The sequence below is a fragment of the Girardinichthys multiradiatus genome, chromosome 20, assembly GCF_021462225.1.
Source record: "Girardinichthys multiradiatus isolate DD_20200921_A chromosome 20, DD_fGirMul_XY1, whole genome shotgun sequence".
Classification (NCBI taxonomy): domain Eukaryota; kingdom Metazoa; phylum Chordata; class Actinopteri; order Cyprinodontiformes; family Goodeidae; genus Girardinichthys; species Girardinichthys multiradiatus.
Window position 1 is genome coordinate 52,456,161 of NC_061812.1, and position 27,751 is coordinate 52,483,911.

At 42.7% G+C, this 27,751-nt stretch overlaps 1 protein-coding gene across 2 annotated transcripts in view; it reads right to left on the minus strand.

Moving 5' to 3' along the window:
* wnt4 (wingless-type MMTV integration site family, member 4) overlaps nt 1-7,203 on the minus strand; it is a 34,071-nt gene extending 26,868 nt beyond the window's left edge. The window contains exons 1-2 of one of the 2 annotated variants that reach the window (XM_047346374.1): nt 6,999-7,203; nt 6,669-6,901 (exon numbers count right to left, since the gene is read on the minus strand). In XM_047346374.1, coding sequence (XP_047202330.1) covers nt 6,669-6,745 — 77 coding nt within the window. In that variant the 5' untranslated portion in view covers nt 6,746-6,901; nt 6,999-7,203. Of the gene's footprint in view, nt 1-6,668 lie in introns of both variants that reach the window. The other variant, XM_047346373.1, reaches the window with a different exon arrangement.
* Between the last annotated feature and the right edge of the window lie 20,548 nt (nt 7,204-27,751).

The following is a 27,751-nucleotide window of genomic DNA, read 5'->3' on the forward strand; positions in this document are numbered from 1 at the left end:
GTTTATCTAAACAAATAAATGACTTTCAGCAAGTCCTCTCATTTTCCTAACCTGTCTCTAATCCTTTAGATGGAGTGAGAGTACTTATCTGCTCTTCGGTTAGAGTTTCAGACATTTTGATCCGCCTCGGAAAATGTGTTTTTACAAAATTATTGACATTACAAGACTGTATGGATATGCTGACATGTAGACAATGCTTAAAATTGATGTCAGTAACCCAATACAATTCATATCGTAAAAATCTATGGAGAATGACTAATTAACCTATTTCTAAAATGTTGCACATATTCTTATGTTCTTGCAAATTACTTAGATTTTTTTATTATTATTGATAATTTATTTTGCAAAGTATTTTCATTTGAGAAAAGGTCCTCATACTTAAGGGACCAGGCTTCTCTAAATGATGTGTTATGGTTATTACACAATGATTGTACTTTATTGGTATGAATTGAATTAATTCTATATTTCTATACAGTTGGATCATCTAAACCAACCTCAACCTACCCGACTATATGGTGTCTTTTTTTCTCTATATCTTTTAACAACAGTCATAAGAAAACAGAAAATGAAAAAGGAACATGTCTTTTATTTTTATCACTAGGTGCATGACCTTCTAGGTACAACATCATGTGTTGAAGACATTGCTTCCAGCCTGAGCCTTTCTCAGTAAACCAGCTATGACAATTTCTCCAGAAACGACACGCATACTTAAATACAATAATCTAAAACATGTACAGGAGAACCAGAGCAACATGCACCTGAACCCTTAGTGAAGTTGAGAGGACAACAGACAGCATTAGTATTCTGACCCTTTTTTACTTAACACCATTAAAGAGCAGAAGAAAAGTCATGCTAGATAAATAATGGTTAATGAGTTAAAGTTGGCAAACCTTACAAATATCTAAATATAGACTGGTTTCAACCAAAAACATTAGGTTCTACCTGTAAAAAGCCTTTATTGTCTGTTCTTTTGAACATTTGTTGTAAAACTGCAACATTTTGCAATGTTAATCAGTGCACCTTTAAATATTTAGTTTTTCTTGAATGAAAAAATAATTCAATTTGACGCATCACAAAAAACATGACTAATAAGCATTTTAGTATTCCAGATTAAACATTTTCCAAAGTGACAAATAATAATAATTTTATTAATATGAACTGAAATGCTTCAGAAGAGTGCAAAACACTGTTGCATATCGTTATACTTCACAATAAAAGCACAGTTGAGATAGGAATGCTTTAATCCAGTCATATGCAAAATCACCATTCAACATGTCCCACTACAGTTTACGTACACCTTAAACAAATGTCAATCTACTTTGTTAGCTTCTTTGCTGGTTTGATCTTACTGACCCCAAAGAGAATACTCGTAGACCACTATTATCCCATCAGCACAGCTATATATCACAGAACGTATCACTGCTGTTGATTGAGTTCCCAAATCAAGATATTTCTAACTGATTTGTATTGGAGTACCTGAGTAAACTTAAACCCCAATACCTGGTGTTAGTGTACTGAACAAACACAAAGTATGAGGTGCTGCATTGCTTAGCGGCAGAGATGGCACACAAGGTGTGGAGTCATTTAGTCTGTGACTTGGCTATCTGAAGTTTAATTTCCAGCCCCAGGCTATAGATGAGGACCATCAACTTCACCATCAATCTTACAATGCAAATAGAAAACCAGAGACTGCAGCATCTAGAATATCTATGGTGATGAAATGTATTTTATTGTCTTTCTTTACTACTCTTAAAGATAAATGGTGACCAAGCATTTTGGTAAAATATCAGGCTTGGACTCAGGATTGTCAAAAGCTTATTTTGAAATGACTTGACACAACCAACACTCCCTCGCATGACCATCCTCAACAACTGTGTGTCTGCTGTGGATCACTTCCGGTTCCTAGGAACCACCATTTCTCGAGACTTGAGGTGGTCCTCAAACATAGACAATGTTCGGAAGAGCAACTTTCCACAGGAGCTGCTGTTCATTTTCTACACTGCCACAATTTAGTCTGCCTTGTGTTCATCCATCACTGACCTTCCACCGCCCAGGATTTGTACAGATCTGGGGTCAGGAAAAGGGCAGTTAATATTTCTGCAGACCCCACACATCCTGGATAAAGACTGTTTAAACTTTTATTTTCAGGTCGGTGCTACCAATCGCTATTTGCAGAAACCAGCCGCAACAGAGACAGTTTCTTATCCCAGGCTGTCACTCTGATGAACGCTTAACAGACAGAGGGCCCAGATCAATTAATACCATGCATATTTACACCAGTTCAACCACAACTTGTCAGGGTTTTGGTTTCTGTGTGTGTGTTTGTGTTTTTATCTGCACTTTGTTTTCAGTTTCCAGATGAGTTTCTCAGGTGTGACTAATGTGCTGATTGGAGGAGTATTTAAGCAGGAGGCTGCCAGCACTTCGATGCCAGAGTGTTTGCCTTCTGTGGTAACAAACTCAGCCACTTCTAAGCTATGCTTCGTTCTTTGAATTAAGGCTGACGTTGTTTATGTTCCTTCGCAGGCAGAAACCTGAACCTTCTGAGCATTCTTCTTTGAACTTTGACTTCGGTTCCAGAAGTTACTGGACGATCAAGATTACCTGTTTGGTGGATTTCGTTTCCAAGGACCAAGCTAGCAGCTTCCTGTTTTCCTCTGTCTCCTGAACCAAGGCAGAAGTGTACCCTGTCCACCCTCCAACGCAAGTACCTGAACAGTGAACTAACTCCTGAACTCACCAGAACTCACTCTACAGCTCAAATAAACCATCTGGGCATTCTCCGCTTCGCACACCTGGGTCCCAACTCCCTCTACCCCTGGCGACCTGACTTCCCTCACTTAATAAGCCGTTCAATTGTTAAACATAATTACCTCTCGTTAATTCCACAACATTATAGTTCTTGTTTTCACCAGTTCTCTTCCCCCTCTTTTCATGCAGTTGGCGATTCTACCGTTCACGTTCCAGTATCACCATTTGTAAATAAAACATATTTCACTGATTCAGTTGGACTTCTGAGTGTTCTTCTGTATGTGGGTCAGATCTATCTCGAAGAAAATGACACAACTTATGCGCTCGGACCCCAGTGGAAGACGTGAATGTTGAGAATGACATGCGCTTGAAAGAACATCTTAAGGTTAGATTTAGAGATGTTTTCCCAGCCGGGATCCGATCCTGGTGGTGGAGTGGAGGCCTGAGGAAATTTGGAAAAAGTTTGGAAGCCAAATGGTGGAGATGGGGTGGAGGAGGGTCAAAGTTCAGCTGCAGAACGGAGGGTTCCATGGATGAAGATCTTTTAAAGCGGAGCCTTGAAGGATGATTGGCCGGGGGAGAAATGGAGACTTGACACTGATTGGTGGAGCAGAGCCGCATTGAGGAGTAATTAGACGAAGCTGGAGGCGATGGTGAGTCTTCCATGTTGAATTTTTGTTTAAACTCCATATATACAAAAAAGATATATATTTCTATTTTAATGTTCTGCATTGAGAACGAGCAGGAACAGAAGTCAAATTCCCTGTCTTTGTGCACAAACGTTGTTGATTGGACTGTTGGCAGCACTGTGGCCTTGTAGCATGAAGGTCCTGGGTTCGAATCCCTACCAGGGGGGAAATACAAGGAGTCTGCATGTCCTCCCAGTGGGTTCTTTCTGGGTACTTTGGCGTTCTCCCACAGTTCAAAAACATGCACGTTAAGTTAATTTTACTCTCTACATTACCCTTAGGAATGAATGTGTGCACACATGGTTGTTTGTTCTTTGTTTCTTTGTTTTGAACGGTGATGGACTGGTGATCTGTCCAGAGTTTAACCCACATCAGCATCCTGTGACCCTGCAAGGAAAAGTAGGTATAGACTACAGATGGAATTTCTTGTTGCTCCATCACTTTTTAATATCTAATAAGCTTGTGCATTAAATTAATTACAAAGAAAATCCTTTTTAGCTTATGCTTGTATTGGTACTTTTAGTATTTTTTTTCTTAGACTAATTAAGTAGTATTTAGCACATTATCTAAAAGGAACTTGAATCTGAGATGAAGAACAGGACTATAAAGCTCTATTGATTTTTTTCAAGTGAATGGCACATGACACACTGAACATTCCCAACACTTTGTGGTGTAGACACAAGGTTCGAAGGAAATCAACATAGTAGCCGCACATCCTTGCAGCTGAATTATTCGAGAGAGGAAGCCAATTAAATTATACCTTATACAAAAAGTTGTACAAGTGAATCATTTTGATGTCTGATGTAATCTATACTGAACTTAAATAATCTGTTTGGGCTCGCACAGGCCGCATACATTGAGCTGTTGCTTACATGTAGTTGTCACATGTTTAATAGCCACTTGTTAACAGCCCTCTAACTGCTGGCCATTCTTTGACCCTTACTGAAACCTTGACAACTCTTCTCAGACCACACAGCCCGGCGCACAGCTCTGTCTGAACAGTGTAAATCCCACAGAGAAGACCGGTAGCTCAGCAACCTGCCTGTACATGCCCTGCTGTGCGCTGCTGTCAACCCCACCTTAAGCTCCCAAACAACACAATTATCCTGCACTCAGTGACAGAGTTCAAGACAGCTAGTGCTGTTTGGCATTAGTTAAATTTGACTTACACTGATGAATCTGTCAACAGTGTCGGTTAAGCCTGTCTGCAGTACGATCCTGATGCAAACGCAGAGGGCCATTATAAATCTCACAATGTTGCGGTCATGAGTACAATGAAGAAATGAAAGCATGTTTAGAGTAGACATTTGTGACAGTGGCGATAATGGCTCTCAGCAGCAGGTATGGTTCATATCATCCAAGTCTTTACTCTGCATAGAAGAGAGGGGAACCAGATAAACAAAAAGTCACCCCTATACGAATATATTTTCTGCAAGTAATGGAAATGAATGGCAGCAGAGAATGAAGTGGAGCCTGCAGAGGAATGCAGAGAGAGTTAAACACCTCCCACAGGTCTGCTGGGAGAGCAGGCACACACATGTGGCCCAACCGACCGGCTCCCAGGTCCCGGGAGGAGGTGACATGGTGCAGCTCAGAGTCAGGCTGAGTACTGTCCTAGCAGGTGCTCAGAGCAGCTTTTACTGCCGGTTACACCCCCTATTTCCAATCCCCTAAAACTAAATGTATTTACCGAGGTTTTGCTTTATCCCTCTTTTTCAGTGAAAACTTAAAATCTATCCACAGGCAGAATGTCATCTGTAGAAATTATTTTCACTTTAATCAAAAGCAATTTTTAACTTGTTTTGTTTTTTGATGATAATAATAATTACTCTACTTTTAAAAAGTTGTAAAACTGTTTATCATAAGAAAACCATCAGTATGTGTCACCTTTAAGTATCCAGAGTCAATCCTTTACAAGATAACCAGTTCTTTTTAATATATTTTATAAACTTAATTAAACAAAAGGTATTTCTCTTCACTTCAGTGGGATTTCCAGGCTAAGATTGGACAGTTATAAAGATATACCAAGATCTTAATGTTATGGCTTTAAAGCTGCTAAATGTTCCATCATACTGTTCCTGCAGAACAAAGTTCTATTAAAGCAATGCCAGAGCAACTGGCCGTGTTGTCTCTCGCTGTATTGGAGCATAATTTCATGCAGTGTGACCCCTCCTCCACCTGTTGCTGTGCTCTGACAGTCAGCTATCTGAAAGAAGACTTTATTTTTTCTGTTGGTTAGAAGAGGACGCATTGTGGCTTAGCTGTTAATTCTATATTTCCACTTAAATCTGTTTTTCAAAAAAAGTTGAAAATCAAATGACAATAAACAAAACATCACAGATAACCATGTAAAAATCAATATATCGTAATATTTTAAAAGCAGTTGGATTAATTGTTGCTTCTATGTTTAAATAAAAAGGTAATGTTATATGCAAATGTTTTTACATTTTTTGATGAGATTTTTTGTGACTGCAGAGAAGACCGCTGAGAGTCCATTTTAAAGAAATGCAGATAAAGTGCCAGAATGCCCAGAGTTTTCTCCAGCTCATTGGAGCATAATGTCTACCTGTTGCTGCACGTTGCTTGTCAGCAGGCTGAAAGAAGGGTTTTACAATTTCCCTCACAAGTATTAAAACTGTAATAATCAATATTTTGTATTATTTTGGCAGTAGCAGATATAACTAGGTTATTAGGTAGAAGATTAGGTATTTTTATACATTTCAGTTCAATTGTTTGTTTTTTTTATATCTTGATACTGTGAAGCTGTGGGATTTTCACTGTTGGTGAGATTCTCGAACTGATCCATATATGTCGAGATGACTAAAAAAAAATCATATTTCAACAAGTTTATTTTTGTATCAACTGTATGAATATTATAGCTGCCTGCCATTTAATTCTTAGTCAAGGCTCACTGAAACACTCATCTCTTCAGCATAAACGTGTTTGTTTGTTTTGTTGTCTTTATTCATGCAAGAACCTTTTTACTCCCCTTCGTAAGAGCTGCGGTTATTATAAGTCTGACAGAGAGGAGTGAGAGTGTGCTTGTGATGGTTAACAATTAACCTGAGCGGCCGCTGAGGCGGAGGTAAAGAGGATCGGAATGATGCGGGGATCAGAATGAAAACAGCAGGAGAACAGGTGTGTGTGCTGCAAGAATGGAGGGAGAAAGTGAGAGCGGTGGTCCGGTCAGTAGAAAGGAGAACAGAACTAGAGGCTCAAAAAACTTACAGCCAGTTGCTGGCGCTGGCGGAGAGGAGCGCGCAGCAGAGCATCAGGACGCACCGCAGAACATGATCCTCACTCATCTTGAGAGGCAAAGAATGAAGGTCCGACAGGCGAAATAATCCCGAGATAAGAGGACTCAGAGGAGGAGGAATAAACGAGATGGTGGGATCCACACAGGGATGTTAATCCATCGTCCCGCATCCAGGGAATCCCGTCCCGTCCTCTGCCACTGAGAGCTAACAAGGCACGGTAAGCGCGCTCAGATATAGATGAAAAGAAACTAAGAATAAAAAAAAAGAAAATGAAAAAGGAAGTTTTTTTTTTTTTACTAACGTGTTTGTGTCCCTTTTCTGTTGCGCATTACTGAAAGCGCATGGAGAGGTGATCGAGCTCTTCCTCCTTCTGCACTTCTCTGACACACAGAGTCTGTCCTGTCCCGCCAGCCTCTACAGCTCTGCCCCGCCACATGCGCACACTCTGAGCAGCCCCCTGTACACACTGCCGTCTCTCCGTTTGTCTGATGAGGAGAGAGCGTGTGCGCTGACTTTAGCGGAGGGGCGGTGCCAGGATGGAGAGGTATGCCATCAGGATGGACGTTTTTTCTTCTTCTTTTTCGTGAGGGGGATGAAAGAGGCGGGTAGACTGAGCTGTCGATGTGCTGTTTGTGTATATACGTGTGGTGTGTCTGTGTGTATGCAGACGGGACTGTGTGTGTTTTAGAGGTCTCCTGGGAGGATGCAATAGCCATTCAACAGCCATTCACTATTACCCTGCCATGCCACTGTCTTCTCCTGTCAACACACACACACACACACACACACCCTATCTCAAATCCTACACACTTCTTGGCATGGCTTGCTTTTCTGCGGTCAACATGGCCATTTAATGCTGCAAATTGTCAGCGTTTAAACCAGAAACATTCCAATAATCAGACCAATGACACTAACAAAGGAATTCAATTAGAACTTTAAACATATAGGGATGGTGGTTCTGACCTAGTGTGAAACCACTAGTGCTTCATGAATCACCTGATTCAGACCAAAGAGATGAAGACAGTGAAAATTATATGAGGAAAATTATGCATTTAAAAACACAAAGATGGAAACCTCTGTTTAAATATTAGACAGATTCCAATTTGTACAAATTGAGACAGTGCTTTGCGAAAGTACTCGGCCCTCTTGAACTTTTCAACCTCTTGCCACATTTCAGGCTTCAAACATCAGTCAGTCAGTCATTTTCTACCGCTTATTCCATAGTGGGTCGCGGGGGAGCTGGTGCCTATCTCCAGCAGTCAAATATAAAAATATAAAATTTTAATTTTTTTGTGAAGAATCAACAACAAGTGGGACACAATCATGAAGTGGAATGAAATTTATTGGATGTGTCAAACTTTTTTAACAAATAAAAAACTGAAAAGTGTGGCGTGCAATATTATTTAGCCCCTTTACTTTCAGTGCAGCAAACTCACTCCAGAAGTTCAGTGAGGATCTCTGAATGATCCAATGTTGTCCCAAATGACTGATGATGATGAATAGAATCCACCTGTGTGTCATCAAGTCTCCGTATAAATGCACCTGCTCTGTGATAGTCTCAGGGTTCTGTTCAAAGCGCAGAGAGCATCATGAAGACCAAGGAACACACCAGGCAGGTCAGAGATACGGTTGTGGAGAAGTTTAAAGCTGGATTTGGATACAAAAAGATTTCCCAAGCTTTAAACATCCCAAGGAGCACTGAGCAAGCAATCATATTGAAATGGAAGGAGTATCAGACCACTGCAAATCTACCAAGACCCGGCCGTCCCTCTAAACTTTAATCTCGAACAAGGAGAAGACTGATCAGAGATGCAGCCAAGAGGTCCATGATCACTCTGGATGAACTGCAGAGATCTACAGCTGAGGTGGGAGAGTCTGTCCATAGGACAACAATCAGTCGTACACTGCACAAATCTGACCTTTATGGAAGAGTGGCAAGAAGAAAGCCATTTCTCAAAGATATCCATAAAAAGTCTAGTTTAAAGTTTGCCACAAGCCACCTGGGAGACACACCAAACATATGGAAGAAGGTGCTCTGGTCAGATGAAACCAAAATCAAACTGTTTGGTCACAATGCAAAACGATATGTTTGGCATAAAAGCAACACAGCTCATCACCCTGAACTCACCATCCCCACTGTCAAACATGGTGGTGGCAGCATCATGGTTTGGACCTGCTTTTTGTCAGCAGGGACAGGGAAGATGGTCAAAATTGATGGGAAGATGGATGGGGCCAAATACAGGACCATTCTGGAAGAAGACCTGTTGGAGTCTGCAAGAGACCTGAGACTGAAGGACCTGAGGCCGAATAATATTGCACGCCCCACTTTTCAGTTTTTTATTTGTTAAAAAAGTTTGACACATCCAATAAATTTCATTCCACTTCATGATTGTGTCCCACTTGTTGTTGATTCTTCACAAAAAATTATAATTTTATATCTTTATGTTTGAAGCCTGAAATGTGGCAAGAGGTTGACCAGTTCAAGGGGGCCGAGTACTTTCGCAAGGCACTGTATACTGTAGTCTCTTCACTTAATGTTGATGGTCCTCAGGGTTTTGTACTGGACCCCGTTCTGTTGTCATTATACATGCTTTCTTTGGGCAACATGAAACTTATATTCAGTACCAATGCTGATATTTTTTTCTCTTGCCTTTTTGCCATTTCCTGAAAGTTATAGGATTGTCACTCACTTTTTTGTTTGTATTTTAGTACGTGCAATTTCAAAGCATTTGCATTCACAGTTTTATTGAAAACATGCTACAAAGCTGAGCTGGAATGAAAACAGCTCTGTTTTATTTTTTATGCATAGATCAGCACTGCCGGAGTGCACCGCTTTAAATGACCACACTACTTTATTTCTAGCATTAGGCCAGATCCCAAGGTTCCCAAATATACTAAACATGTCACGCTGAATTATGGGGGAAGCGTATATAAAAAGATGCACAAACATATAGAATCTCTGTTTAAAATTGCAGCCAACCCGGGTAATAAATAAGCCTGAATTGGCTATCTATTCAAATGAATAAAGCGCAGTGCAGATAGACGAGGAAACAAGAAGGTTTTGTTGCCAAGTCCCTTAAAATCATAAAGTAAACAGTGTATAGGCAGAAATGAGAAGGTACAAGATATATTTTTCAATTTGGAAAATGATGTACAGAAATAGATCCCACTTAAAGAGATGACAAGACCCAACTTGTTTTTTCTCTTGTGGCCCAGTCTGTGTGCATGTGTGTGTGTTTGGACAGCCAGTGTATGAGATGGGTCAAGATAAGATAAGCCTTTTTTATTTGCCAAAGGGGAAATCCAGTCATCACAGGAGCAAAACATATTGATATGTGGAACTAAATGTAAAACAATATATACAATTTAAAACGATGCTGTGATGAAATCCTTAATAATTAAAGCTGAAAAACTAATTATATTTTTTAGCTATAATGCAGTTGTTATGGGTGTTAATAGCTGACAAACAAATCACCTGAAAAAACCAATAGTGTCACGATCCTGAGATGTTTGAGTTTTGAGTGTGTATTTTACCTTTTCTTTCAAGTATATTATGATCTTTAGCTTTTGCTTTCTTTAGCTCATTTTTCCTATGCCTATTATTTTTAGGTATCTTATTGGTTCATTCTGTTCTGCTATATTCTTGTGTTCTTTGTGTATCGAGAGTTATTGTCTCTTAGATCTCAGATATGTTTGGGGGGGTTTTGTATTTCTGTTTCTGCTCTGCTTAATTAGTCTTCTACCTTCAGCTGCTCTACCTTCTCTTTGCCACAGCTGCTCCTCATTTCACCTGATTAGCTCTTCTGGTTTGCTTGCCATTTCTCCTACCCTGCTTCAGTGTACATAAGCTTGTGTCTTCTCATTATTACCTGCTGGATTCCTGCGTTGCCTCTGCTCTGAGCCATTCTCCGTGTCTCTCTGTTTTACTAACATTCCATGTCTGGTTCTGTTCCTGTGCTTCCTGTATCATCTCCTTGTGCGAGACCATTTTTGTAACTTTCTTTTGTGTTATCATTAAAGTTCTCAACCTATTTCTGTTGAAATCTGCACTTCAGTTCTGTATACTGAATAATGACAAAGATTCTCTAGCTACATTATTACAAAAGTAGGTTTGAAATTCCTTATTGGCCAAAACCACCTGTCAACTGGTAATTTGGGTTTTCAAACTAAAACTTAAAAAAATTCTTTAAAATAAGAGGCTTAATATTTCATAGCTTAGATTATTACAAATGTAGCCTCCACTGTTCTAATGGAAATAAACCAGTGATGAAAAGGATGGTATTAAGCTTTAAAAAATAAAACAGTTCGTTTTCTTAAGTTATATTATTCCTAGAATGAGTTTTAAAAGAACTAAAAAGATACAGAAAAAGGAAATTATGTTGGACCTTTAAAAATAAAAACCTTGTTCTTTAATTGGTTTAAATAAAACTAAAATTGGTTCAAAATTTCTCATAGCTCAGTAGACCTACCGGATCTATGGCGGATCACTGAAAGCTGTTGGGGAGTACACAAAAAGTGACAAGCAACATGAACATTTTCTCTGAAACTCTTTTGGATTTATTATTTTAAACTGAAAAGAAAGCAGTGTTTAGAAATAAATAATAAAGGGTTTTAAATCAGACCATTCTGACAGGTTGTAGAAAGTGCATCATTTTACATAGTCAGAGTTGAATTGGAATTTCCCCATATCTTTTTATCACCCTACTGCATGACTTCTCAACAAATGTAGATCTGCCTTTATTATTTTTTAAACTACAATGGATCTTTTAACATGATAAATGATGATATTGATTGGTCGGGCCGTCCTTGAACCGCCACCTTAATGTGGTGGAGGGGAGTGCTCGAGGCTGTGTTGTCTGGGGCTTAAATGCCCCTGGTATGGTCTCCCATGGCAAACAGGGTCTGGGTGACGGGCCAGACAAAGAGCGGTTCAAGATACCTTCATGAGGACCACACAATCGAGGCACATGACGCCACCCAGTATGGCGGAGCCCGGGTCCCACCCTGGAGCCAGGCCTGGGGTCGGGTTGCTCCTCGCGGAACCCAGCAGGGCCAAGCCTGAATGAGACTGGCCATCCTCCAGTGGGCCCACAACATGCAGGGGATGGGCCCAATGGGGACAATTGCGACATGGGGACAATTGATTGGACAACTGCGACAGTTGGGTCGCAATTGTCCTATCAATTGTCCGATCAATTGCAACCCAATTGATTGGACAATTGAGAGTATGATTGTCCAATCAACCTTACTTGTACGATTGATTGGATATTATCGGGCGGTGGAAGGAGTACTTCGAGAATCTCCTCAAACCTGCTGTCATGCATTCCCTGGTGAAAGCAGAGGCTGGGGACTCGGGGCTGGACTCTTTCATCATCCAGGCTGAAGTCACCAAGGTGGTTAAAAGCTCCACGGTGGCAGGGCTTCGGGGTTGGATGAGATCCTCCCTGAGTACCTCAGATCTCTGGATGTTGTGGGGCTGTCATGGTTGACACACCTCTTCAACATTGTGTGGCGGTCAGGGACAATGACTCTGGACTGGCAGACCGGGGTGGTGGTCCCCCTTCATAAGAAGGGTGAGCGGAAGGTGTGTTCCAACTATAGGGGGACCACACTCCTCAGCCTCCCTGGTAAGGCCTATGCCAGGGTATTGGAGACAAGAGTCCGGCCGATAGTCGAACCTTGGCTACAGGAGGAACACTGGACCAGCTCTACACCCTGTGCAGGGTTCTCGAGGGTTCATGGGAGTTTGTCCAACCGGGTCCACATGTCTTTTGTGGACCTGGAAAAGGCATTGGACTGTGTCCCTCGTGTTGCCCTGTGGGGGGTGCTCCAGGAGTACTGAGTCGGGGGCCCTTTATTAGGGGCCCTCCGATTCTCTGTACAAGTGGAGCAGGACAATGGTCTACATTGCCGGCACAAAGTTGGATCTGTTCTCGGCGCATATTGGACTCCGGCAGGGCTGCACTTTGTCACCGGTCCTGTTCATTACTTTTATGGACAGGATTTCTAGGCGCAGCCAAGGACCGGAGGGGGTCTGGTTTGGGGACCAGAGGATTTAGTCTCTTCTTTTTGCAGATGACGTGGTCCTGCTGGCCCCCTCTAGCCAAGACCTACAGCATGCGCTGTGGCGGTTCGCAGCCGAGTGTGAAGCGGCTGGGATGAAGATCAGCTCCACCAAGTCAGAGGACATGGTTCTCGACCAGAAAAGGGTGGCTTGTCCTCTTCAGTTTGGAAGGGGGTTCGTGCCACAAGTGGAGGAGTTCAAGTATCTTGGGGTCTTATTCATGAGTGAGGGAAGAATGGAGCGGGAGATCGACAGACGGATCGGTGCGGCTGCCGCAGTAATGGGGGCGCTGTGCCGGTCCGTTGTGGTGAAGAGAGAATTGAGCTGAAAAGCGAAGCTCTCGATTTACCAGTCGGTCTACGTTCCTACTCTCACCTATGGTCATGAACTTTGGGTTATGACCGGCTGAAATGAGCTTCCTCCGTAGGGTGGCCGGGCACTCCCTTAGAGATAGGGTGAGGAGGTCAGCCATCTGGGTGGACCTCGGAGTAGAGCTGCTGCTCCTCCACATTGAGAGGAGCCAGTTGAGGTGGCTCGGGCATCTAAACTGGATGCCTCCTGGACGCCTTCCTTGGGAGGTGTTCCAGGCACATCCCACTGGTAGGAGGCCCAGAGGACGGCCCAGGACTGTAGGATCTCTGCTCCTCCTCTTCTGGTTGGTTCTGGCTGCTCATTGTCCGCAGCTGCAACACATTCTCCTAATGAGCTCATGGGCTTCTTCAGGTAGCTGCTGATACAGACCTTTGCTGGAACATAACCTCAGTTATGTGGACTCCTGTCTGTCTGCCTATCCGTCTGCCTGCCTTTCTGCCTGTCGACCTGCCTATCTGCCTATCTGCCTACCTGCCTGCCAACATCTGGTAATAGTCCCTCCTAAGGACTGCACTGTAAATATTCTCATCACCAGTACTCTCTCTCTCTCTCCTTGGATTCCTGGGTTTACCTCCTCCTCTTCTGGCTTCTGGACAACTCCAACTCAAGATTCCTTAAACAAAGTCTACAGTAGAAATAAACCTCATTTACCGTCTTATCCTGTGTGCTGAGTCTGTTTCATCCTCTGGTTTTGTTCTAATTCGACTATCTAAGCAATTCATGATAGTATGTTCCAGCCATCTAACATGTCAAAGAACAATTCAGATGATGAACAGACTTCCTTAAAGGAACGCCTACAATCTACTGAAACCATGCTTCAACAGCTACTGCAATAACAAAGGACTACGGATTCTCATCTCACAGAACTTGGTGGTATGGTTCATGCTTTAAGCGAAATCATAACCAAACTCTCACCTGCCTCTTCCAATCCTCCAGCTCGTTTAGAGAATCCTCAGCCACCCACAATTCTATCTTCTGGGATCCGAGAGCCTGACTTCCGTCCGTCTGAACTGTTTGATGGTAATCCTAATAACTTTGGTGGTTTTTCTCTCCAGTGTGAATTAGCATTTAGTCGTTCCCCCTCCCTTTGCCCTACTGCTGCCTCCAAGATTACTTATGTTGTTACCTCGCTAAAGGGATCTGCTCTGCGCTGGGCGCACGCCTATTTGGCATCTAACCCTGTTGAGTCTCTTAGTTATGCCATTTTTTTCAGTCACTTCCAGAGAGTCTTCGATCAACCACTCCAGCAGGAGGCAGCGGCTAAGAAGATACTTACCCTCAAACAGGGAAGGAGAGCGTTGGCTGAGTTCGCCATCGACTTCCGGGTGGCAGCGCAGGAGGTAGGTTGGGATGAAGCGGCACTCAAGGGTATTTTTGTTAATTCCCTTGCAGATCAAGTAAAGGACCAGTTGGTTTTGAGAGATGAACCCGAAAGACTGGATGAATTAATCAACCTATCGATCTGCATTGACAACCGTCTAAGAGAGAGACAAACAGAAAGGAACTACAATTCACAGTGGCAGCACTCTCTGGCGCCTCGAACCACTTTCCTCGACGCACCCACTTCCTCTTCAGAGGGATCTGCGGAACCGGAACCGATGCAGATTGGTCACACTCGACTCTCCCCAGAGGAACGACAACGTCGCTTTGAGGGTGGTCTTTGCCTATATTGTGGACAAGGAGGACATTTTATCACAAGATGCCCCAAGAAGGGAAAAGAGAGGGCTCGTCAATAGGTCAGGGGACTTTGATGAGCATATCCCATTCTTCCCCTGTCTCTCGTCTGTGTTTTCCGGTCACTATTATTGTTGGCCAAGAGAAGTTTCCTGTTGACGCTTTTATTGATTCTGGTGCTGAACAGAATCTTATTTCCTTGGATCTGGTTGATAAACTTCAAATACCCTCTCAGCCTCTCAACCATTCCCTTTCTGTCACTGGCATCACTGGTCAAACCGTGTCTCAAGTGAGATTTAAAGTGCCCCAGCTTCACATCATCACCTCTGGTAACCATCATGAATGGGGTGAGTTCTTTGTTGTCTCTTCCATCTCTCCACAATTAGTTTTGGGGTTTCCCTGGTTGCAGAAACATAATTCTGCTATTAATTGGGTGGAGGGCAGAGTAGAGAGATGGAGTAATCTCTGTCTCCAGAACTGCTTAAAGAACTGCTGTCTCACTCTATCAAACAACTCAAACCTTCTGAGCCTGTTGATCTGTCCAAAGTTCCACCTGAATACCACAATCTCGCACCTGTGTTTAGCAAACAAGGGGCTCTTTCTTTACCTCTGCATCGCCCCTATGACTGCTCTATTGATCTCCCAGGCGCTCCGCTACCATCCAGCAGACTCTTTAAACTCTCCGGACCCGAGAGAAAGGTCATGAAAGAGTACATTGAGGATTCTTTAGCATCTGGGATCATTCGTCCCTCTACCTCCCCTGTTGGCGCCGGATTTTTCTTCGTGGGTAAGAAGGACGGCACATTAAGACCTTGTATTGATTATAGATTGAATCAAATCACTATTAAAAATAAATACCCACTACCCCTTATTGATTCCATACATGAACAATTACATTCTGCCAAGATCTTCACTAAACTCGACCTGCGCAATGCTTACCATTTGGTCCGGATCCGAGAGGGTGATGAGTGGAAAACAGCTTTCAAAACCCCCCTAGGACATTTTGAGTATTTGGTTATGCCTTTCGGGTTGACTAATGCACCCTCTGTTTTCCAGGCTCTTATTAATGATGTTCTTCGTGACTTTCTCAACCTCTTTGTTTTCGTTTATCTGGATGACATTTTGATTTTTTCCCAGGACATAGAACAACATCGCCAGCATGTCAGAACAGTTCTCCAGAGGCTTTTTGAGAATCAACTCTTTGTTAAAGCCAAAAAGTGTGAATTCAGTGTCACATCTGTGTCTTTTTTGGGTTTTATTTTTGAGGCAGGAAAGTTCAGAACTGATCCCGAGAAAACCAAGGCAGTGGCAGAGTGGCCTACTCCAACTGATCGCAGGCAACTTCAAAGGTTCTTGGGATTTGCAAATGTTTATAGGAGGTTTATAAGGAACTACAGTCAGGTCAGCTCACCTCTCACTCAAATCACCTCTTCTCTGAAAATGTTCCATTGGACTCCTGAGGCAGAAAGGGCATTTGGGGAATTAAAGACTATTTTCTTCAGCACCCATATTGACCCATCCTGATCCATGTGCACAATTTATTGTAGAGGTTAATGCTTCTGACATTGGAGTAGGGGCTATTTTATCTCAACGGTCTCCTCTCGATGATAAGGTACATCCATGTGCCTATTTTTCTCGTCGCTTGTCTCCAGCAGAGCAAAATTATGATGTGGGCAACCGTGAACTTTTAGCCATCAAGTTGGCGCTTGAGGAATGGCGGCATTGGTTAGAGGGTACTGAAGTCCCTTTTCTCATTTGGACTGATCATAAGAACCTCTCCTACATTCAAAATGCCAAGAGACTTAACCTCAGACAAGCCCGTTGGTCTCTGTTTTTTGCTCGTTTTCATTTTTCTATCTCCTACAGACCCGGTTCCAAGAACATTAAGCCTGACGCTCTCTCTCCCCAGTTCTCTCATTGTGACCAACTCAAGACTGAAGCTTCCATCCTACCGGATTCTTGTATTGTGGGCGCCCTCACCTGGGCCATTGAAAAGGACATCAGGGAGGCACAGAGGTCCGATCCTGACCCAGGTACTGGCCCAGTGGGCAAGCTGTTCGTTCCCAACTCTGTCGTCAATAAAGTTCTGGATTGGGTGCACAACAATAAATTGATTTGTCATCCTGGGGTGACTCGTATGATCACATTTACCAAAAGGTATTTCTGGTGGCCGACTATGAACCTCAACATTAAAGATTTTGTTGCAGCTTGTGCTCGAAACAAGAACACTAATCAACCCCCTGCTGGTCTTCTTCAACCTCTGCCCACCCCTAGCCGCCCCTGGTCCCACATTTCCGTTGATTTTATCACTGGTCTCCCGCCATCTGACGGTAACACAGTCATCCTTACTGTTGTTGACAGATTCTCTAAAACAGCCAATTTTGCTCCTTTACCTAAGCTTCCGTCTGCATTGGAGACTGCCCAACTCCTGGTTCTCCACGTTTTCCGCATCCATGGCATACCTTTGGACATTGTTTCTGACCGAGGCCCGCAGTTCATCTCACAAGTTCGGAAGGAGTTTTGCAAAGCTCTTGGTGCCTCCGTAAGTCTTTCGTCTGGATACCACCCCCAATCTAATGGTCAGACAGAAAGGTGCATCCAGGAACTTGAAGTCGCCTTGAGGTGCATAATAAATGACAACCCCTCTTCTTGGTGCAAACATCTCACATGGATCGAATATGCTCACAACACACATACTTCCTCTGCTACTGGTTTGTCCCCCTTTGAGGCCCCCCCTTCACTGGGCTATCTACTCCCACTGTTTCCCAGTGTTGAATCTGACATCCTGGTTCCCTCTGTTCAGCATTATGTTTCCAGGTGTCGTAGGATCTGGCAACAGACCAGGAGGACCTTCCTACGCACCCTGGAACAAAATAAGAGGTTCGCTAACCATCACCGTTCTGCTGCACCTGTCTACCGCATCAATCAGAGAGTCTGGCTTTCCACCAGGAATATTAAATTAAAAGATACTTCTAGAAAGTTGGCCCCCCATTTCATTGGCCCTTTTCTCATCGAGAGGATCATCAACCCATCTGCGGTGAGACTCAAACTACCATCTTCCATGCACATTCACCCTACTTTCCATATTTCCCAGATCAAGCCAGTCTCAGAAAGCCCCCTGAGTCCTCCCACCAAGCCCCCTCCCCTTGCTCGACTCATTGATGACCACCCTGCATATACGGTCAATCGTATCCTGGATGTTCAGCGTAGGGGGCGTGGTTTTCAATATCTTGTGGATTGGGCAGGATATGGACCTGAAGAGAGAACCTGGGTTCCCCGTTCTCACATCCTGGACCCTGCTCTCATCACGTCCTTTTACAAACGCCATCCTGAAAAGTGTTCTGGATTGCCCGGAGGCAATCGTTGAGGGGAGGGTACTGTAGGATCTCTGCTCCTCCCCTTCTGGTTGGTTCTGGCAGCTCATTGTCTGCAGCTGCAACGCATTCTCCTAATGAGCTCATGGGCTTCTTAAGGTAGCTGCTGATACAGACCTTTGCTGGAACATAACCTCAGTTATGTGGACTCCTGTCTGTCTGCCTATCCGTCTGCCTGCCTGTCTGCCTGTCGACCAGCCTATCTGCCTACCTGCCTGCCAACATCTGGTAATACTCTCTCCTAAGGACTGCATTGTAAATATTCTCATCACCAGTACTCTCTCTCTCTCTCCTTGGATTCCTGGGTTTACCTCCTCCTCCTCTGGCGTCTGGACAACTCCAACTCAAGATTCCTTAAACAAAGTCTACAGTAGAAATAAACCTCATTTACCGTCTTATCCTGTGTGCTGAGTCTGTTTCATCCTCTGGTTTTGTTCTACTTCGACTATCTGAGCAATTCATGATAAGGACACGCTGCACGGACTATGTCTCTCAGCTGGCCTGGAAACGCCTTGGGCTTCCCCTGGAGGAGCTGGAGGAGGTGTCTGGGGAGAGGGACATCTGGGTGACTCTACTGAATCTGCTGCCCCCGCGACCCGGTCACAGATGAAGTGGAAGACGACGATGACGAGTACAAGTACGAGTATGAGTATGATTGATTTGTCTGGCACAGTTACAGTTTGTGATCTAAGCAAGCTGCTGGGTGGATAAAGTGTACGACTATTTTCTTGTAACTGCAACAACACTGTGCAAACTGTCAATTGGTTAATAAGAAAGATTAAGGTCCCAATCAGTAGTTAAAGTGGGTGGGGGGAGTGCCTACATTTCAGCTCCACCCTGTCAAATCAATACTACAGTTGTCAGCACTAAGGCAGTGGGCTGGCATATTTTTGAATAGTGTCCGTATGCAAGAACAATCAGCTGTACATGTAGTAAGGATGAAAATTTAAAAGTAAATAACAGCAAAACATCGAGCACTGGTCCCACCTTTACTGCTGCACTTTATCTTTTTAAAGATATAGATTTTCTGTTCTATGATTTACAATGAATTCTATCCACACAGGTTCTGAAATTTCAACAAAAAGATTGGAATTCCACTAAATGGTGGTAATATCAACATTACTCACACATAAATGTTTTATGGAAGAACATCAAGAGTAGAGCCAACCAATATTGGTCATGTGAGGAAAATATATTTAAATGTCACAATGATCATATCGATTACAATTAAGCCCTACTCTGTTCTTTCCATTATCAGGATGATCTCATCCTGATAATGGAAAGTCCATCCAACTGGCAAAATGTAAAATCAGGAGGCAGAGTGTGAATCCGTGGCAGCTGAAATATTACAGGTTACCAAATATTGCATCCACGCAGTACTTGGTGATAGCGATTTTTGCAATTGCAAAGATATGTTTGTATCAAGATGACAACAGCGATCTAATATATTGCATAGATCTAATCTCGAGCTTGGCTAAAGTAGTGCTATGCTAGAAACTCATAAAAAATGTTGGTTGTGTTTTTTTTTAAACAGTTTATGAGTTTACTTTTTCTCTTACTCATCAACATTTTCAGGATATGTTGAACATTTAATGGAAATAACCCTAACCCTACACAAAAATGGCTTCATAGCTGTGGTTTCTTGCACATCAAATGATACTGGATGACCATGAAATAGGTCCTATAAATCACTGTTTACATACATGGTTAAACCAAAAACAAAGCTTTAAAAAAAATCAAAATTTTAGAACCTCTTCACATCATTGCACATCAATCTGTCGTTTCATGGTGTTAGATGGAATGATGCATAGAAAGAATTGCTTGCAAATCCCAGTCCTATACAAGTAACATTGTAGTATACAATGTTTTAATAGTTTGAAGTTTTCATTAGTTTTTATTTTTAGTTAGTTTTGACTTTACATTTTCGATTGCATTTTAGTTTTAATTAGTTTTTAGCATTTGTTTGCTAGTTTAGTTTCTATTTTTTGAAAATGCTTAGGTTCAGTTTAGTTTTTATTAGTTTCAGTTATAGTTTTAGTTTATTTTCTGAAATCAAATCCAGGGATATTTCCAGCTCAGAGAAAAAAGAATTAAATGTTATCAAGATATAATGAAAACATCGGTACAGTTACATTTTCATTTATTTTAAAATATTTATTTATAATTAACCTATAAAAATCAAGAGTAATAGCAGGAAAGTCTATCCACACTGTTGTTAGCATTTCCTAAGAATAATAAAACAAATAAATAGCAGTATTAATGTCTGTCTTCTTTCCTCTCCTCCTTGAACTAACACCCTTCTGCTCTTTCCCTCCTCTTAGCTGTACTTTTCTTTCTATCAGTCTATTTTCCTTCTGTCTCTCTAACTTCCAATTTTCCTGTTCTTTCACTCTTTTTTTCTAACAGTCTTTCTATTTTCCTCCTCTCTCCTCTTCTATCAGACACTCACTATTCTAAAAATGGAGACATAATATAATTACAATCTTCTCCAAAAACATTAGATCATTTAACATAAAAAATTACAATTTAACAAATAAAAAAGGATTTTTGTTTCAGATACCCTATAATAGTTGGTTATTTTTAAATGAGAAACTAGGATAATCCTAATATAATTCAAGAAATATTATTTTTTCTTTAATTATTTAACTATTTAATGTTTTATTAAATATCAAAATTGCTATATTTAGCAAGAAACAAAAACAAAAAACAAAAACAACATTTTTTACTTGGAGATACAGGCTAATACAACAGAGGAAATGCACATTAAACCAGGTGATTATCTCTCCCTCCTCATCATTCTCAGTTCATTCCATTCTTGCCTCATTCACTTTCCCTGTTATAGACTCCTGTCAGTAACTTCCATATGTCCAAACCGAGTGTAAAACACCCCTCAGCCTGACTTCACAAATCATTATAATAAATATGCAAAACAATTAATATCTAACTCAGAAAATATAAACTAAAGGTCACCAATCAATTCTATGTCAAATGATTACATGCATGCTGATTGGATTGTCAATCGGCATAAACTCTCAAATGGATTACAATTTCATTCCAATCCTGCCGAATTCAATCAGAATATTCTGACTGACATGTTTACATGACACATTTTTAGTCGGGTTGGCCATTTATTCTGATGACTTATTTCCATGTAAACGTAGCTACTGACTTAAGGATAAGTAACCTACCCAGCCATGCTACAGCAGAACACCGTGAATTCCACAACATTGATATCAGTATATACAAACATTTTACACAGGAGCTCATCAAAAGCAGCACACATACTTCAAAAGACATGATAGACTTACTGTCAGACAAAATATCTTAAATTTCCTCATGTTTGGATCCACGTAAGCAAACATGGCAAGATAGAAACCAATGTGACAGCAGTGTAACACAGCCATTTTGAATGTCTGTCTTACCAAAAACAGTTTGTATGTGGACAAGAGGGGCAAACACAGCAGATATACCTGCTTTACATATGGTATGTCTGAGCGTTAAAAAGCATAAAATGCAATATGAAAAAAAAAAAAATACTGCCAGCACTTTCCCAGACATGAAGCCTCATTAGAAGCCTCTAGTCAAGCTTCAGTTTGTGTGTGGGTGATTTGTGTATGTGTGTGTATGTGTGTGTGTGTGTGTGTGTGTGTGTGTGTCAGTTGCTGGTCAGGCTGGGTAGTATGTATGTGTGTTTTCCCTAATCTCACTTCACCTTCTGGAGTTTGGGGAGCAAAATATATACCTCTCTGGGACACAACACTACATGACCCCTCCACACACACCCTAACACACACACTCACACAAGGTGTTTTTACTTTTATGTGAAACATAAATGTCTCAGATAATCAAAGACATTTTAAAGTCAAACAGGGACAACCTGAATAAATACAAAAGTAACAGAGTCTGAATCATAAATGGAGTGATGCACACCCTTTTAGAACTCTTGGGATAATGTAGACGATGCATTCAAATTTGTCAATGTTGTTCTCAAACAGGAAACATGCTAAACCAGCTTCGCTGGAGGTTGGCCAGCAGAGGGAGAAAGTGAGGAAAGTCCTTTATCAACTCTTTAATATTTAATGAGTTGTTTTATCAGTCTTTTTCAAGATCCAATAACCAAAGCTCTTTTTTTACCATTTTGTCTATGTTCCTTTCTCACTCATGCTCATGAGACATGGATCATGACTGCAAAACTAGATCCTGGATACAGGTGGCTGAAATGATCTTCTCCCATAGGGTGCCTTTATAACCTGCTGGGACACAAACCCCCATCTCAGTCTATAACAATCATAATCGGAATCAGAATCAGCTTTACTGCCAAGTTTGTACAGACAAACAAGGAATTTTACTCCGGTACACTTTGCTCTCAATAATAAAGAATATATTTTTTATTTTATTTACATATATACACACAATTGACTTTACAATGGAATATAAAATGAGATCAGTCCAAGTATACATGGTGTTGTTCTGAAGCTCTGAATGTCAAGTGTTCATCAGAGAAACAGCCTGGCGGAAGAAACTGTCTCTGTGGAGGTTGGTTTTAGCAGACAGCGCTCTGTAGCGCCATCTGAAGGTAAAAGCCATTGTCAAAGAGTTTGTGTGCAGGGTGTGTGGTGTCTGCAAAGATTTTATTTTATTTCGTATTTATTTATTTTTTATTTCTGCAGAAATTTTAGTTGCCCTTTTCCTGACCCTAGACCTGTATAAGTCCTGGATAGAGGGAAGGTCAGCCCTGATTATTCTCCGTGCAGACCTGATTGTTCGTTGCAGTCTGGACCTGTCCTGTTTGGTGGATGAGCCAAACCACACTGAGATTGATGAAGACAGGACAGACTGAATTATGGTAGTGTAGAAGATGACCAGCAGCTCCTGTTGAAGGTCACACTTCTTGAGGATCCTCAGTAAGTACAGTCTCTGCTGGGCCTTCTTACGGACATTGTCTATGTGTGAAGACCATCTCAGGTTTCGAGAAATGGTGGTTTTTAGGAACCGGAAGTGGTCTGCAGCAGACACAGTGTTGTTGAGGAAGGTTGGGAGGGGGTATGTGGGGGTGGGGTTCTCCGAATGTCCACCATCATCTCCACAGTCTTGAGTGGGCTAAGTTCCAGGTGGTTCTGACCACACCAGAGTAACAGCCGATCTACCTCCTGTCTGTATGCAGACTCATCACCGTCCTGGATCAGTCCAGTAACAGTGGTGTCATCTGCAAACTTCAGGAGTTTCACAGACGGGTCCGCTGAGGTACATTCATTTGTATAGAGGGAGAAGAGGAGTGGGGAGAAAACACACCCCTGGGGGGGCATTGGTGCTGATGGTTCTTCTGCAGGAGAAGATGCTCTCCATGTCTGGGTTGACAGTGGCCCTGTCCCAATACCCGCATTTCCACCCTTGTGTCCCTGAATTGCGCGTTCCCGTTGATGGGTTCGAGTGCGTAGTGTGTCCCAATCCTCCAGAGTCGTCCTTAGCCCCGCCCCCTTTGTGTCCCACATCCGCCCTTCGGCGGTAATATACTTCTGCGGGCTTCGCAGAAGTATATTACCCACAATTCACTGCTGCAGATGATGTTCAGAGCAAAAACCAATCACAACCGTCAACGTAACCAGCCATCAAATCAGAATAATAAGAACTGTGTAAACTTTAGACAGCAAGCCGACAAATATATTTTTTTACTAGTTTTCCAGGCTCAACATTGTAAGATACCAGTGGGTTCAGAGTGAGTCTGGGCCGTCAGTAGGTCATAATACTGAAGTTACCTTTCAAACAAACACTGGCGTGGCGAGAGTCTGGTGTATAAGCCTCCTTTGCTTCCTGCACTTTCTTCTCCTCAAAACAATTGCTTGTTGCAGTTTTAAAATGTTTTTTTAGCAGCAAGAGTGTGAGAACAGCGCTGGTTCCCCCCCTTTTTGATGTTGCAGTTCCGGTGCAGAGGTGCAAGTTGATGACGTAACCCCTACTGTCCCAATTCTCAAATTTTGCATGCTTGTAACCTGCGCACTTAAACCCCTACATGCACTTGTACAAAGTATACACTTCATAGAGGGGCGTACGGTGTAGCGTGGGTATTGGGACAGGGCCAGTGTTGAAGGCCGAGCTGAGGTCCACAAACAGGATTCTGGAATACATCCTTGGGTGGTCGAGGTCTTGCAGGATGAAGTGTAGTCCCAAGTTGACTGCATCATCTGCTGTCCTGTTTGCCCAGTAGGCAAACTGCAGGGGGTCCATCAGGGTCCTGTTATGTCCTTCAGGTGCTTCAACAACAGTCGCTCAAAGGATTTCATGACCACAGACGTCAGGGCGACAGGCCTGTAGTCATTTAATCCTGTGATGGTGGGTTTCCTGGGACTGGGATGATGGTGGAGAGTTTGAAGCAGGAGTGATCCTTACACAGTTCCAGTGACTTGTTGAAGATCTCAGTGAAGATGGGTGGCAGTTGGTCAGCGCAGGCTTTCCGCATGATGGGGAGACATTATCAGGTCCTGAGGCCTTCTTTCTTTTCAGGCGCTGGAAGAGTCCATGTACATCTTTCTCTGAGATCCTAAGTGCAGGCAGGGGGTCTGAAGGTAGGGGGGTGGTTGGTGTATGGCAAGAATTTGTGTCTGAATGGGATGTGGAGGAGTTGGGTTGAGGTGTCAACCTCTGCTTTTCATACCTGCAGTAGAAGCCATTCAGCTGATTTACCAGGTGAGGATTCTGCTCAAGGTTGGGGGAAGGTCTACTGTAGGCAGTCAGGTTTTTCAAACCATAAAAAAACAGCAGAAGCGTCTCCATATGAGAAGCTTTTCTTTAGCTTCTTACCGTAGCTTCTCTTCGCTGCTTTGATCTCCTTGGTCAGTTTGTTCCTGGCCTGCTTATACAAGGCTCGGTTCCCACTGCTGTGAGCCTCAATCTTATCCCAGTGCAGTTGCCTCAGATGAGAATTGAACCAATTGTTATTGTATGTGCAGAAGGTCTTGGTCTGCACACAAATGTCCTCACAGAAACTGATGTATGATATCACCACTACAGTAAGTTCAGTGGCTGAAGTTTTAAAAACAGTCCAATCTGTACAGTCAAAGCAGGCCTGTAACATCTGCTTTGACTCATCAGTCCACTTTTTAACAGTCCAATCCACAGGTTTGAAGGCTTTTAAATGCCTATAGGTTGGGATGAGGTGGACCAGAGAGTGGTCAGAAAGTCCCAAAGCAGTCCTGGTGACAGCATATGTATCCTTTAAAGTTGTATAGCAGTGGTCCAGAGTGTTTTTAACCCTAGTGGGACACTTAATGTGCTGCCTTTATTTGGGAAGTTCATTGGAGAGGTTTGCATTGTTAAAATCCCCAAGAACAATGATGAGATAGTCAGGATGTTCTTTCTCCGCATCTGTTATCAGCTGAGCCAGTTGTTTTTCAGCATTTGAAGTGGAGCGTTGAGGTATGTAAGCACCAACCAGTACAAATGAGAAGAACTCTCTCGGTGAATAAAAGTTTGCAGTTTATGAGAAATGACTCCAGGTCAGGACTACATGTCTTCTTCAACACTTGGATATCTCTGCACCTGTCAGGATCTGTGCTTTGTCTGTTTGTTTGGTGCTTTTACTGTGCTTAGCTCCTAGATGGCGTGGAACCTGGAGGAGAGGTGACAGGTGTTCATCATTCCCTTGATTACCTGCTGAGAAGTATATTAGGAGGAGGCTGCCAGCTACTCACTGCCAGAGTGTTGTCCCTTAGTGGTACAGCTCAAGCCACATTACCTTGTCTTTTTCTTGCCTTGAACTTTAAGTAATTTGAATTTGTTACCTTGCAGGATTACCAGAACCTGACCTTGCCTTTTTGTGTGGAACTCTGCCTGGATTAACCACTTCTGGAAAGAAGCTATCCAGCTCCATGATCAAAGACTCTAGCCTTTCGTTACTTCATTGGACCACACCGGTTGGCAGCCTCCCGAATTCTTTGCTTCTTGGATCTCCATTCAAGAACCCTGTCAATCCTCCTTCTTCCACTGCACCAACGTCTGAAAGACCTGGACCATCTTATCATCCTGGTACTCCATTATTCCACCATCATCTGTCTCACGGGTAAACAACTACTTGGTCTCTCCGCTTCACCCTTTGGCGGATCATTCCACCAGCCCAGTAAGGCTGAATTATTATTCTTGAGTTTTGACCCTGAGTATTCCCTGTTTACCATCCTGTTTATTTTACAGTTGGTTTCCCGGTTCCAGTTCCCCTGCCCATTTCACTACACTGTAAATAAACACTTTACCGTAAAACTCTGTCTCCTGAATTGCTTTCTGCATGTGGGTCACATCCGTTAAAAACAATATGACAGAACACTCTGGCCAACCAGACCCAGCATTCAGGAGAACTCTATCTGGACAACACCACCAAACCATAACACATGATTCTTCCCTCCGTTCTCTGTTCGAACAGCAGAAACAGACCAATCAGCAGATTGACCATCTAGCCTCCTTGTTTCAGCACACCTTGAGTAATTTCTCTGCCCCAGCAGTAGAGGACGCTTCAGCCTCTTTGGTTTCCCAGCAACTTCCGCACTCACGTGTCATCACTTCCCCGAATCCTGAAAGACTTAACCACCAACGTTCGAAGTCTATGGTCGATTAAACAGAGAGACCGGTCTGTTGCTGAGTTCTCCATTGATTTTTGCACCTTGGCTGCAGCTTCTGGATGGAATCACTGCGCTCTTAGAGCCGCTTTCTTCCAGTCTTTAAATGAACCATTAAAGGATGAGTTAGCATTAGTCGACAAGCCTAAAACTTTGAATGGGTTAATCAAGTTAGCCGTCAGATTAGATAATCGAATGAGAGAAAGAAAGAAATCCCGTTTAGAATGGAGTGCGATTAGGACTCATCTGTCTAACTCTACAACCGAAACTATTCGCTCCACTTCTGCCTCGCATAATTCTGGAGCTGAACCTATGCAGATCGGGCGAACTCAGCTTTCCCCAGAGGAAAGACTGAGACGCCGCCAATCAAATCAGTGTTTTTACTGTGGCTCTACTGATCATTTTCTCACAAACTGTCCTATTCATCCTTCGGGACCAAAAGGCCAGGTCCGTCAATAAGTGAGGGGATACTGACCGACCGTCCTCTTACCCCCAGACTTAGTTTGCCTGCCACATTAATTTCTCACCGTCCTTTTCAGGATCTTCCCGCTCTCATTGACTCCGGTTGCGACCAGAACCTTATTGATCAGAGGTTAGTTGTTGAAGCTAAGATTGAGACTGAGCCACTCCCCATGCCTCAGTCAGTTTCTTCGTAGATGGGAAAAGATTAGCTCGAATCACACATAGAACCAAACCGTTGACCTTAGTCCTTTCGGGAAATCATAGGGAAGATATTTCTTTTTTTGTGTTTCCCATAGCGTTGAATTCAATAGTTTTGGGTTTTCCTTGGCTCAAGAAACATAATCCTCACATGAACTGGGCAGAAGGCCGAATAGAAACCTGGTCCACTAACTGTCTTTCCTCTTGTTTACAGTCAGCAGTAGCTTCACTCCCCTCCAAGTCAGATCCTGCAGATAACGAGATGTTCGATCTCTCTAACATCCCTCCAGAGTACCATGACCTCAGG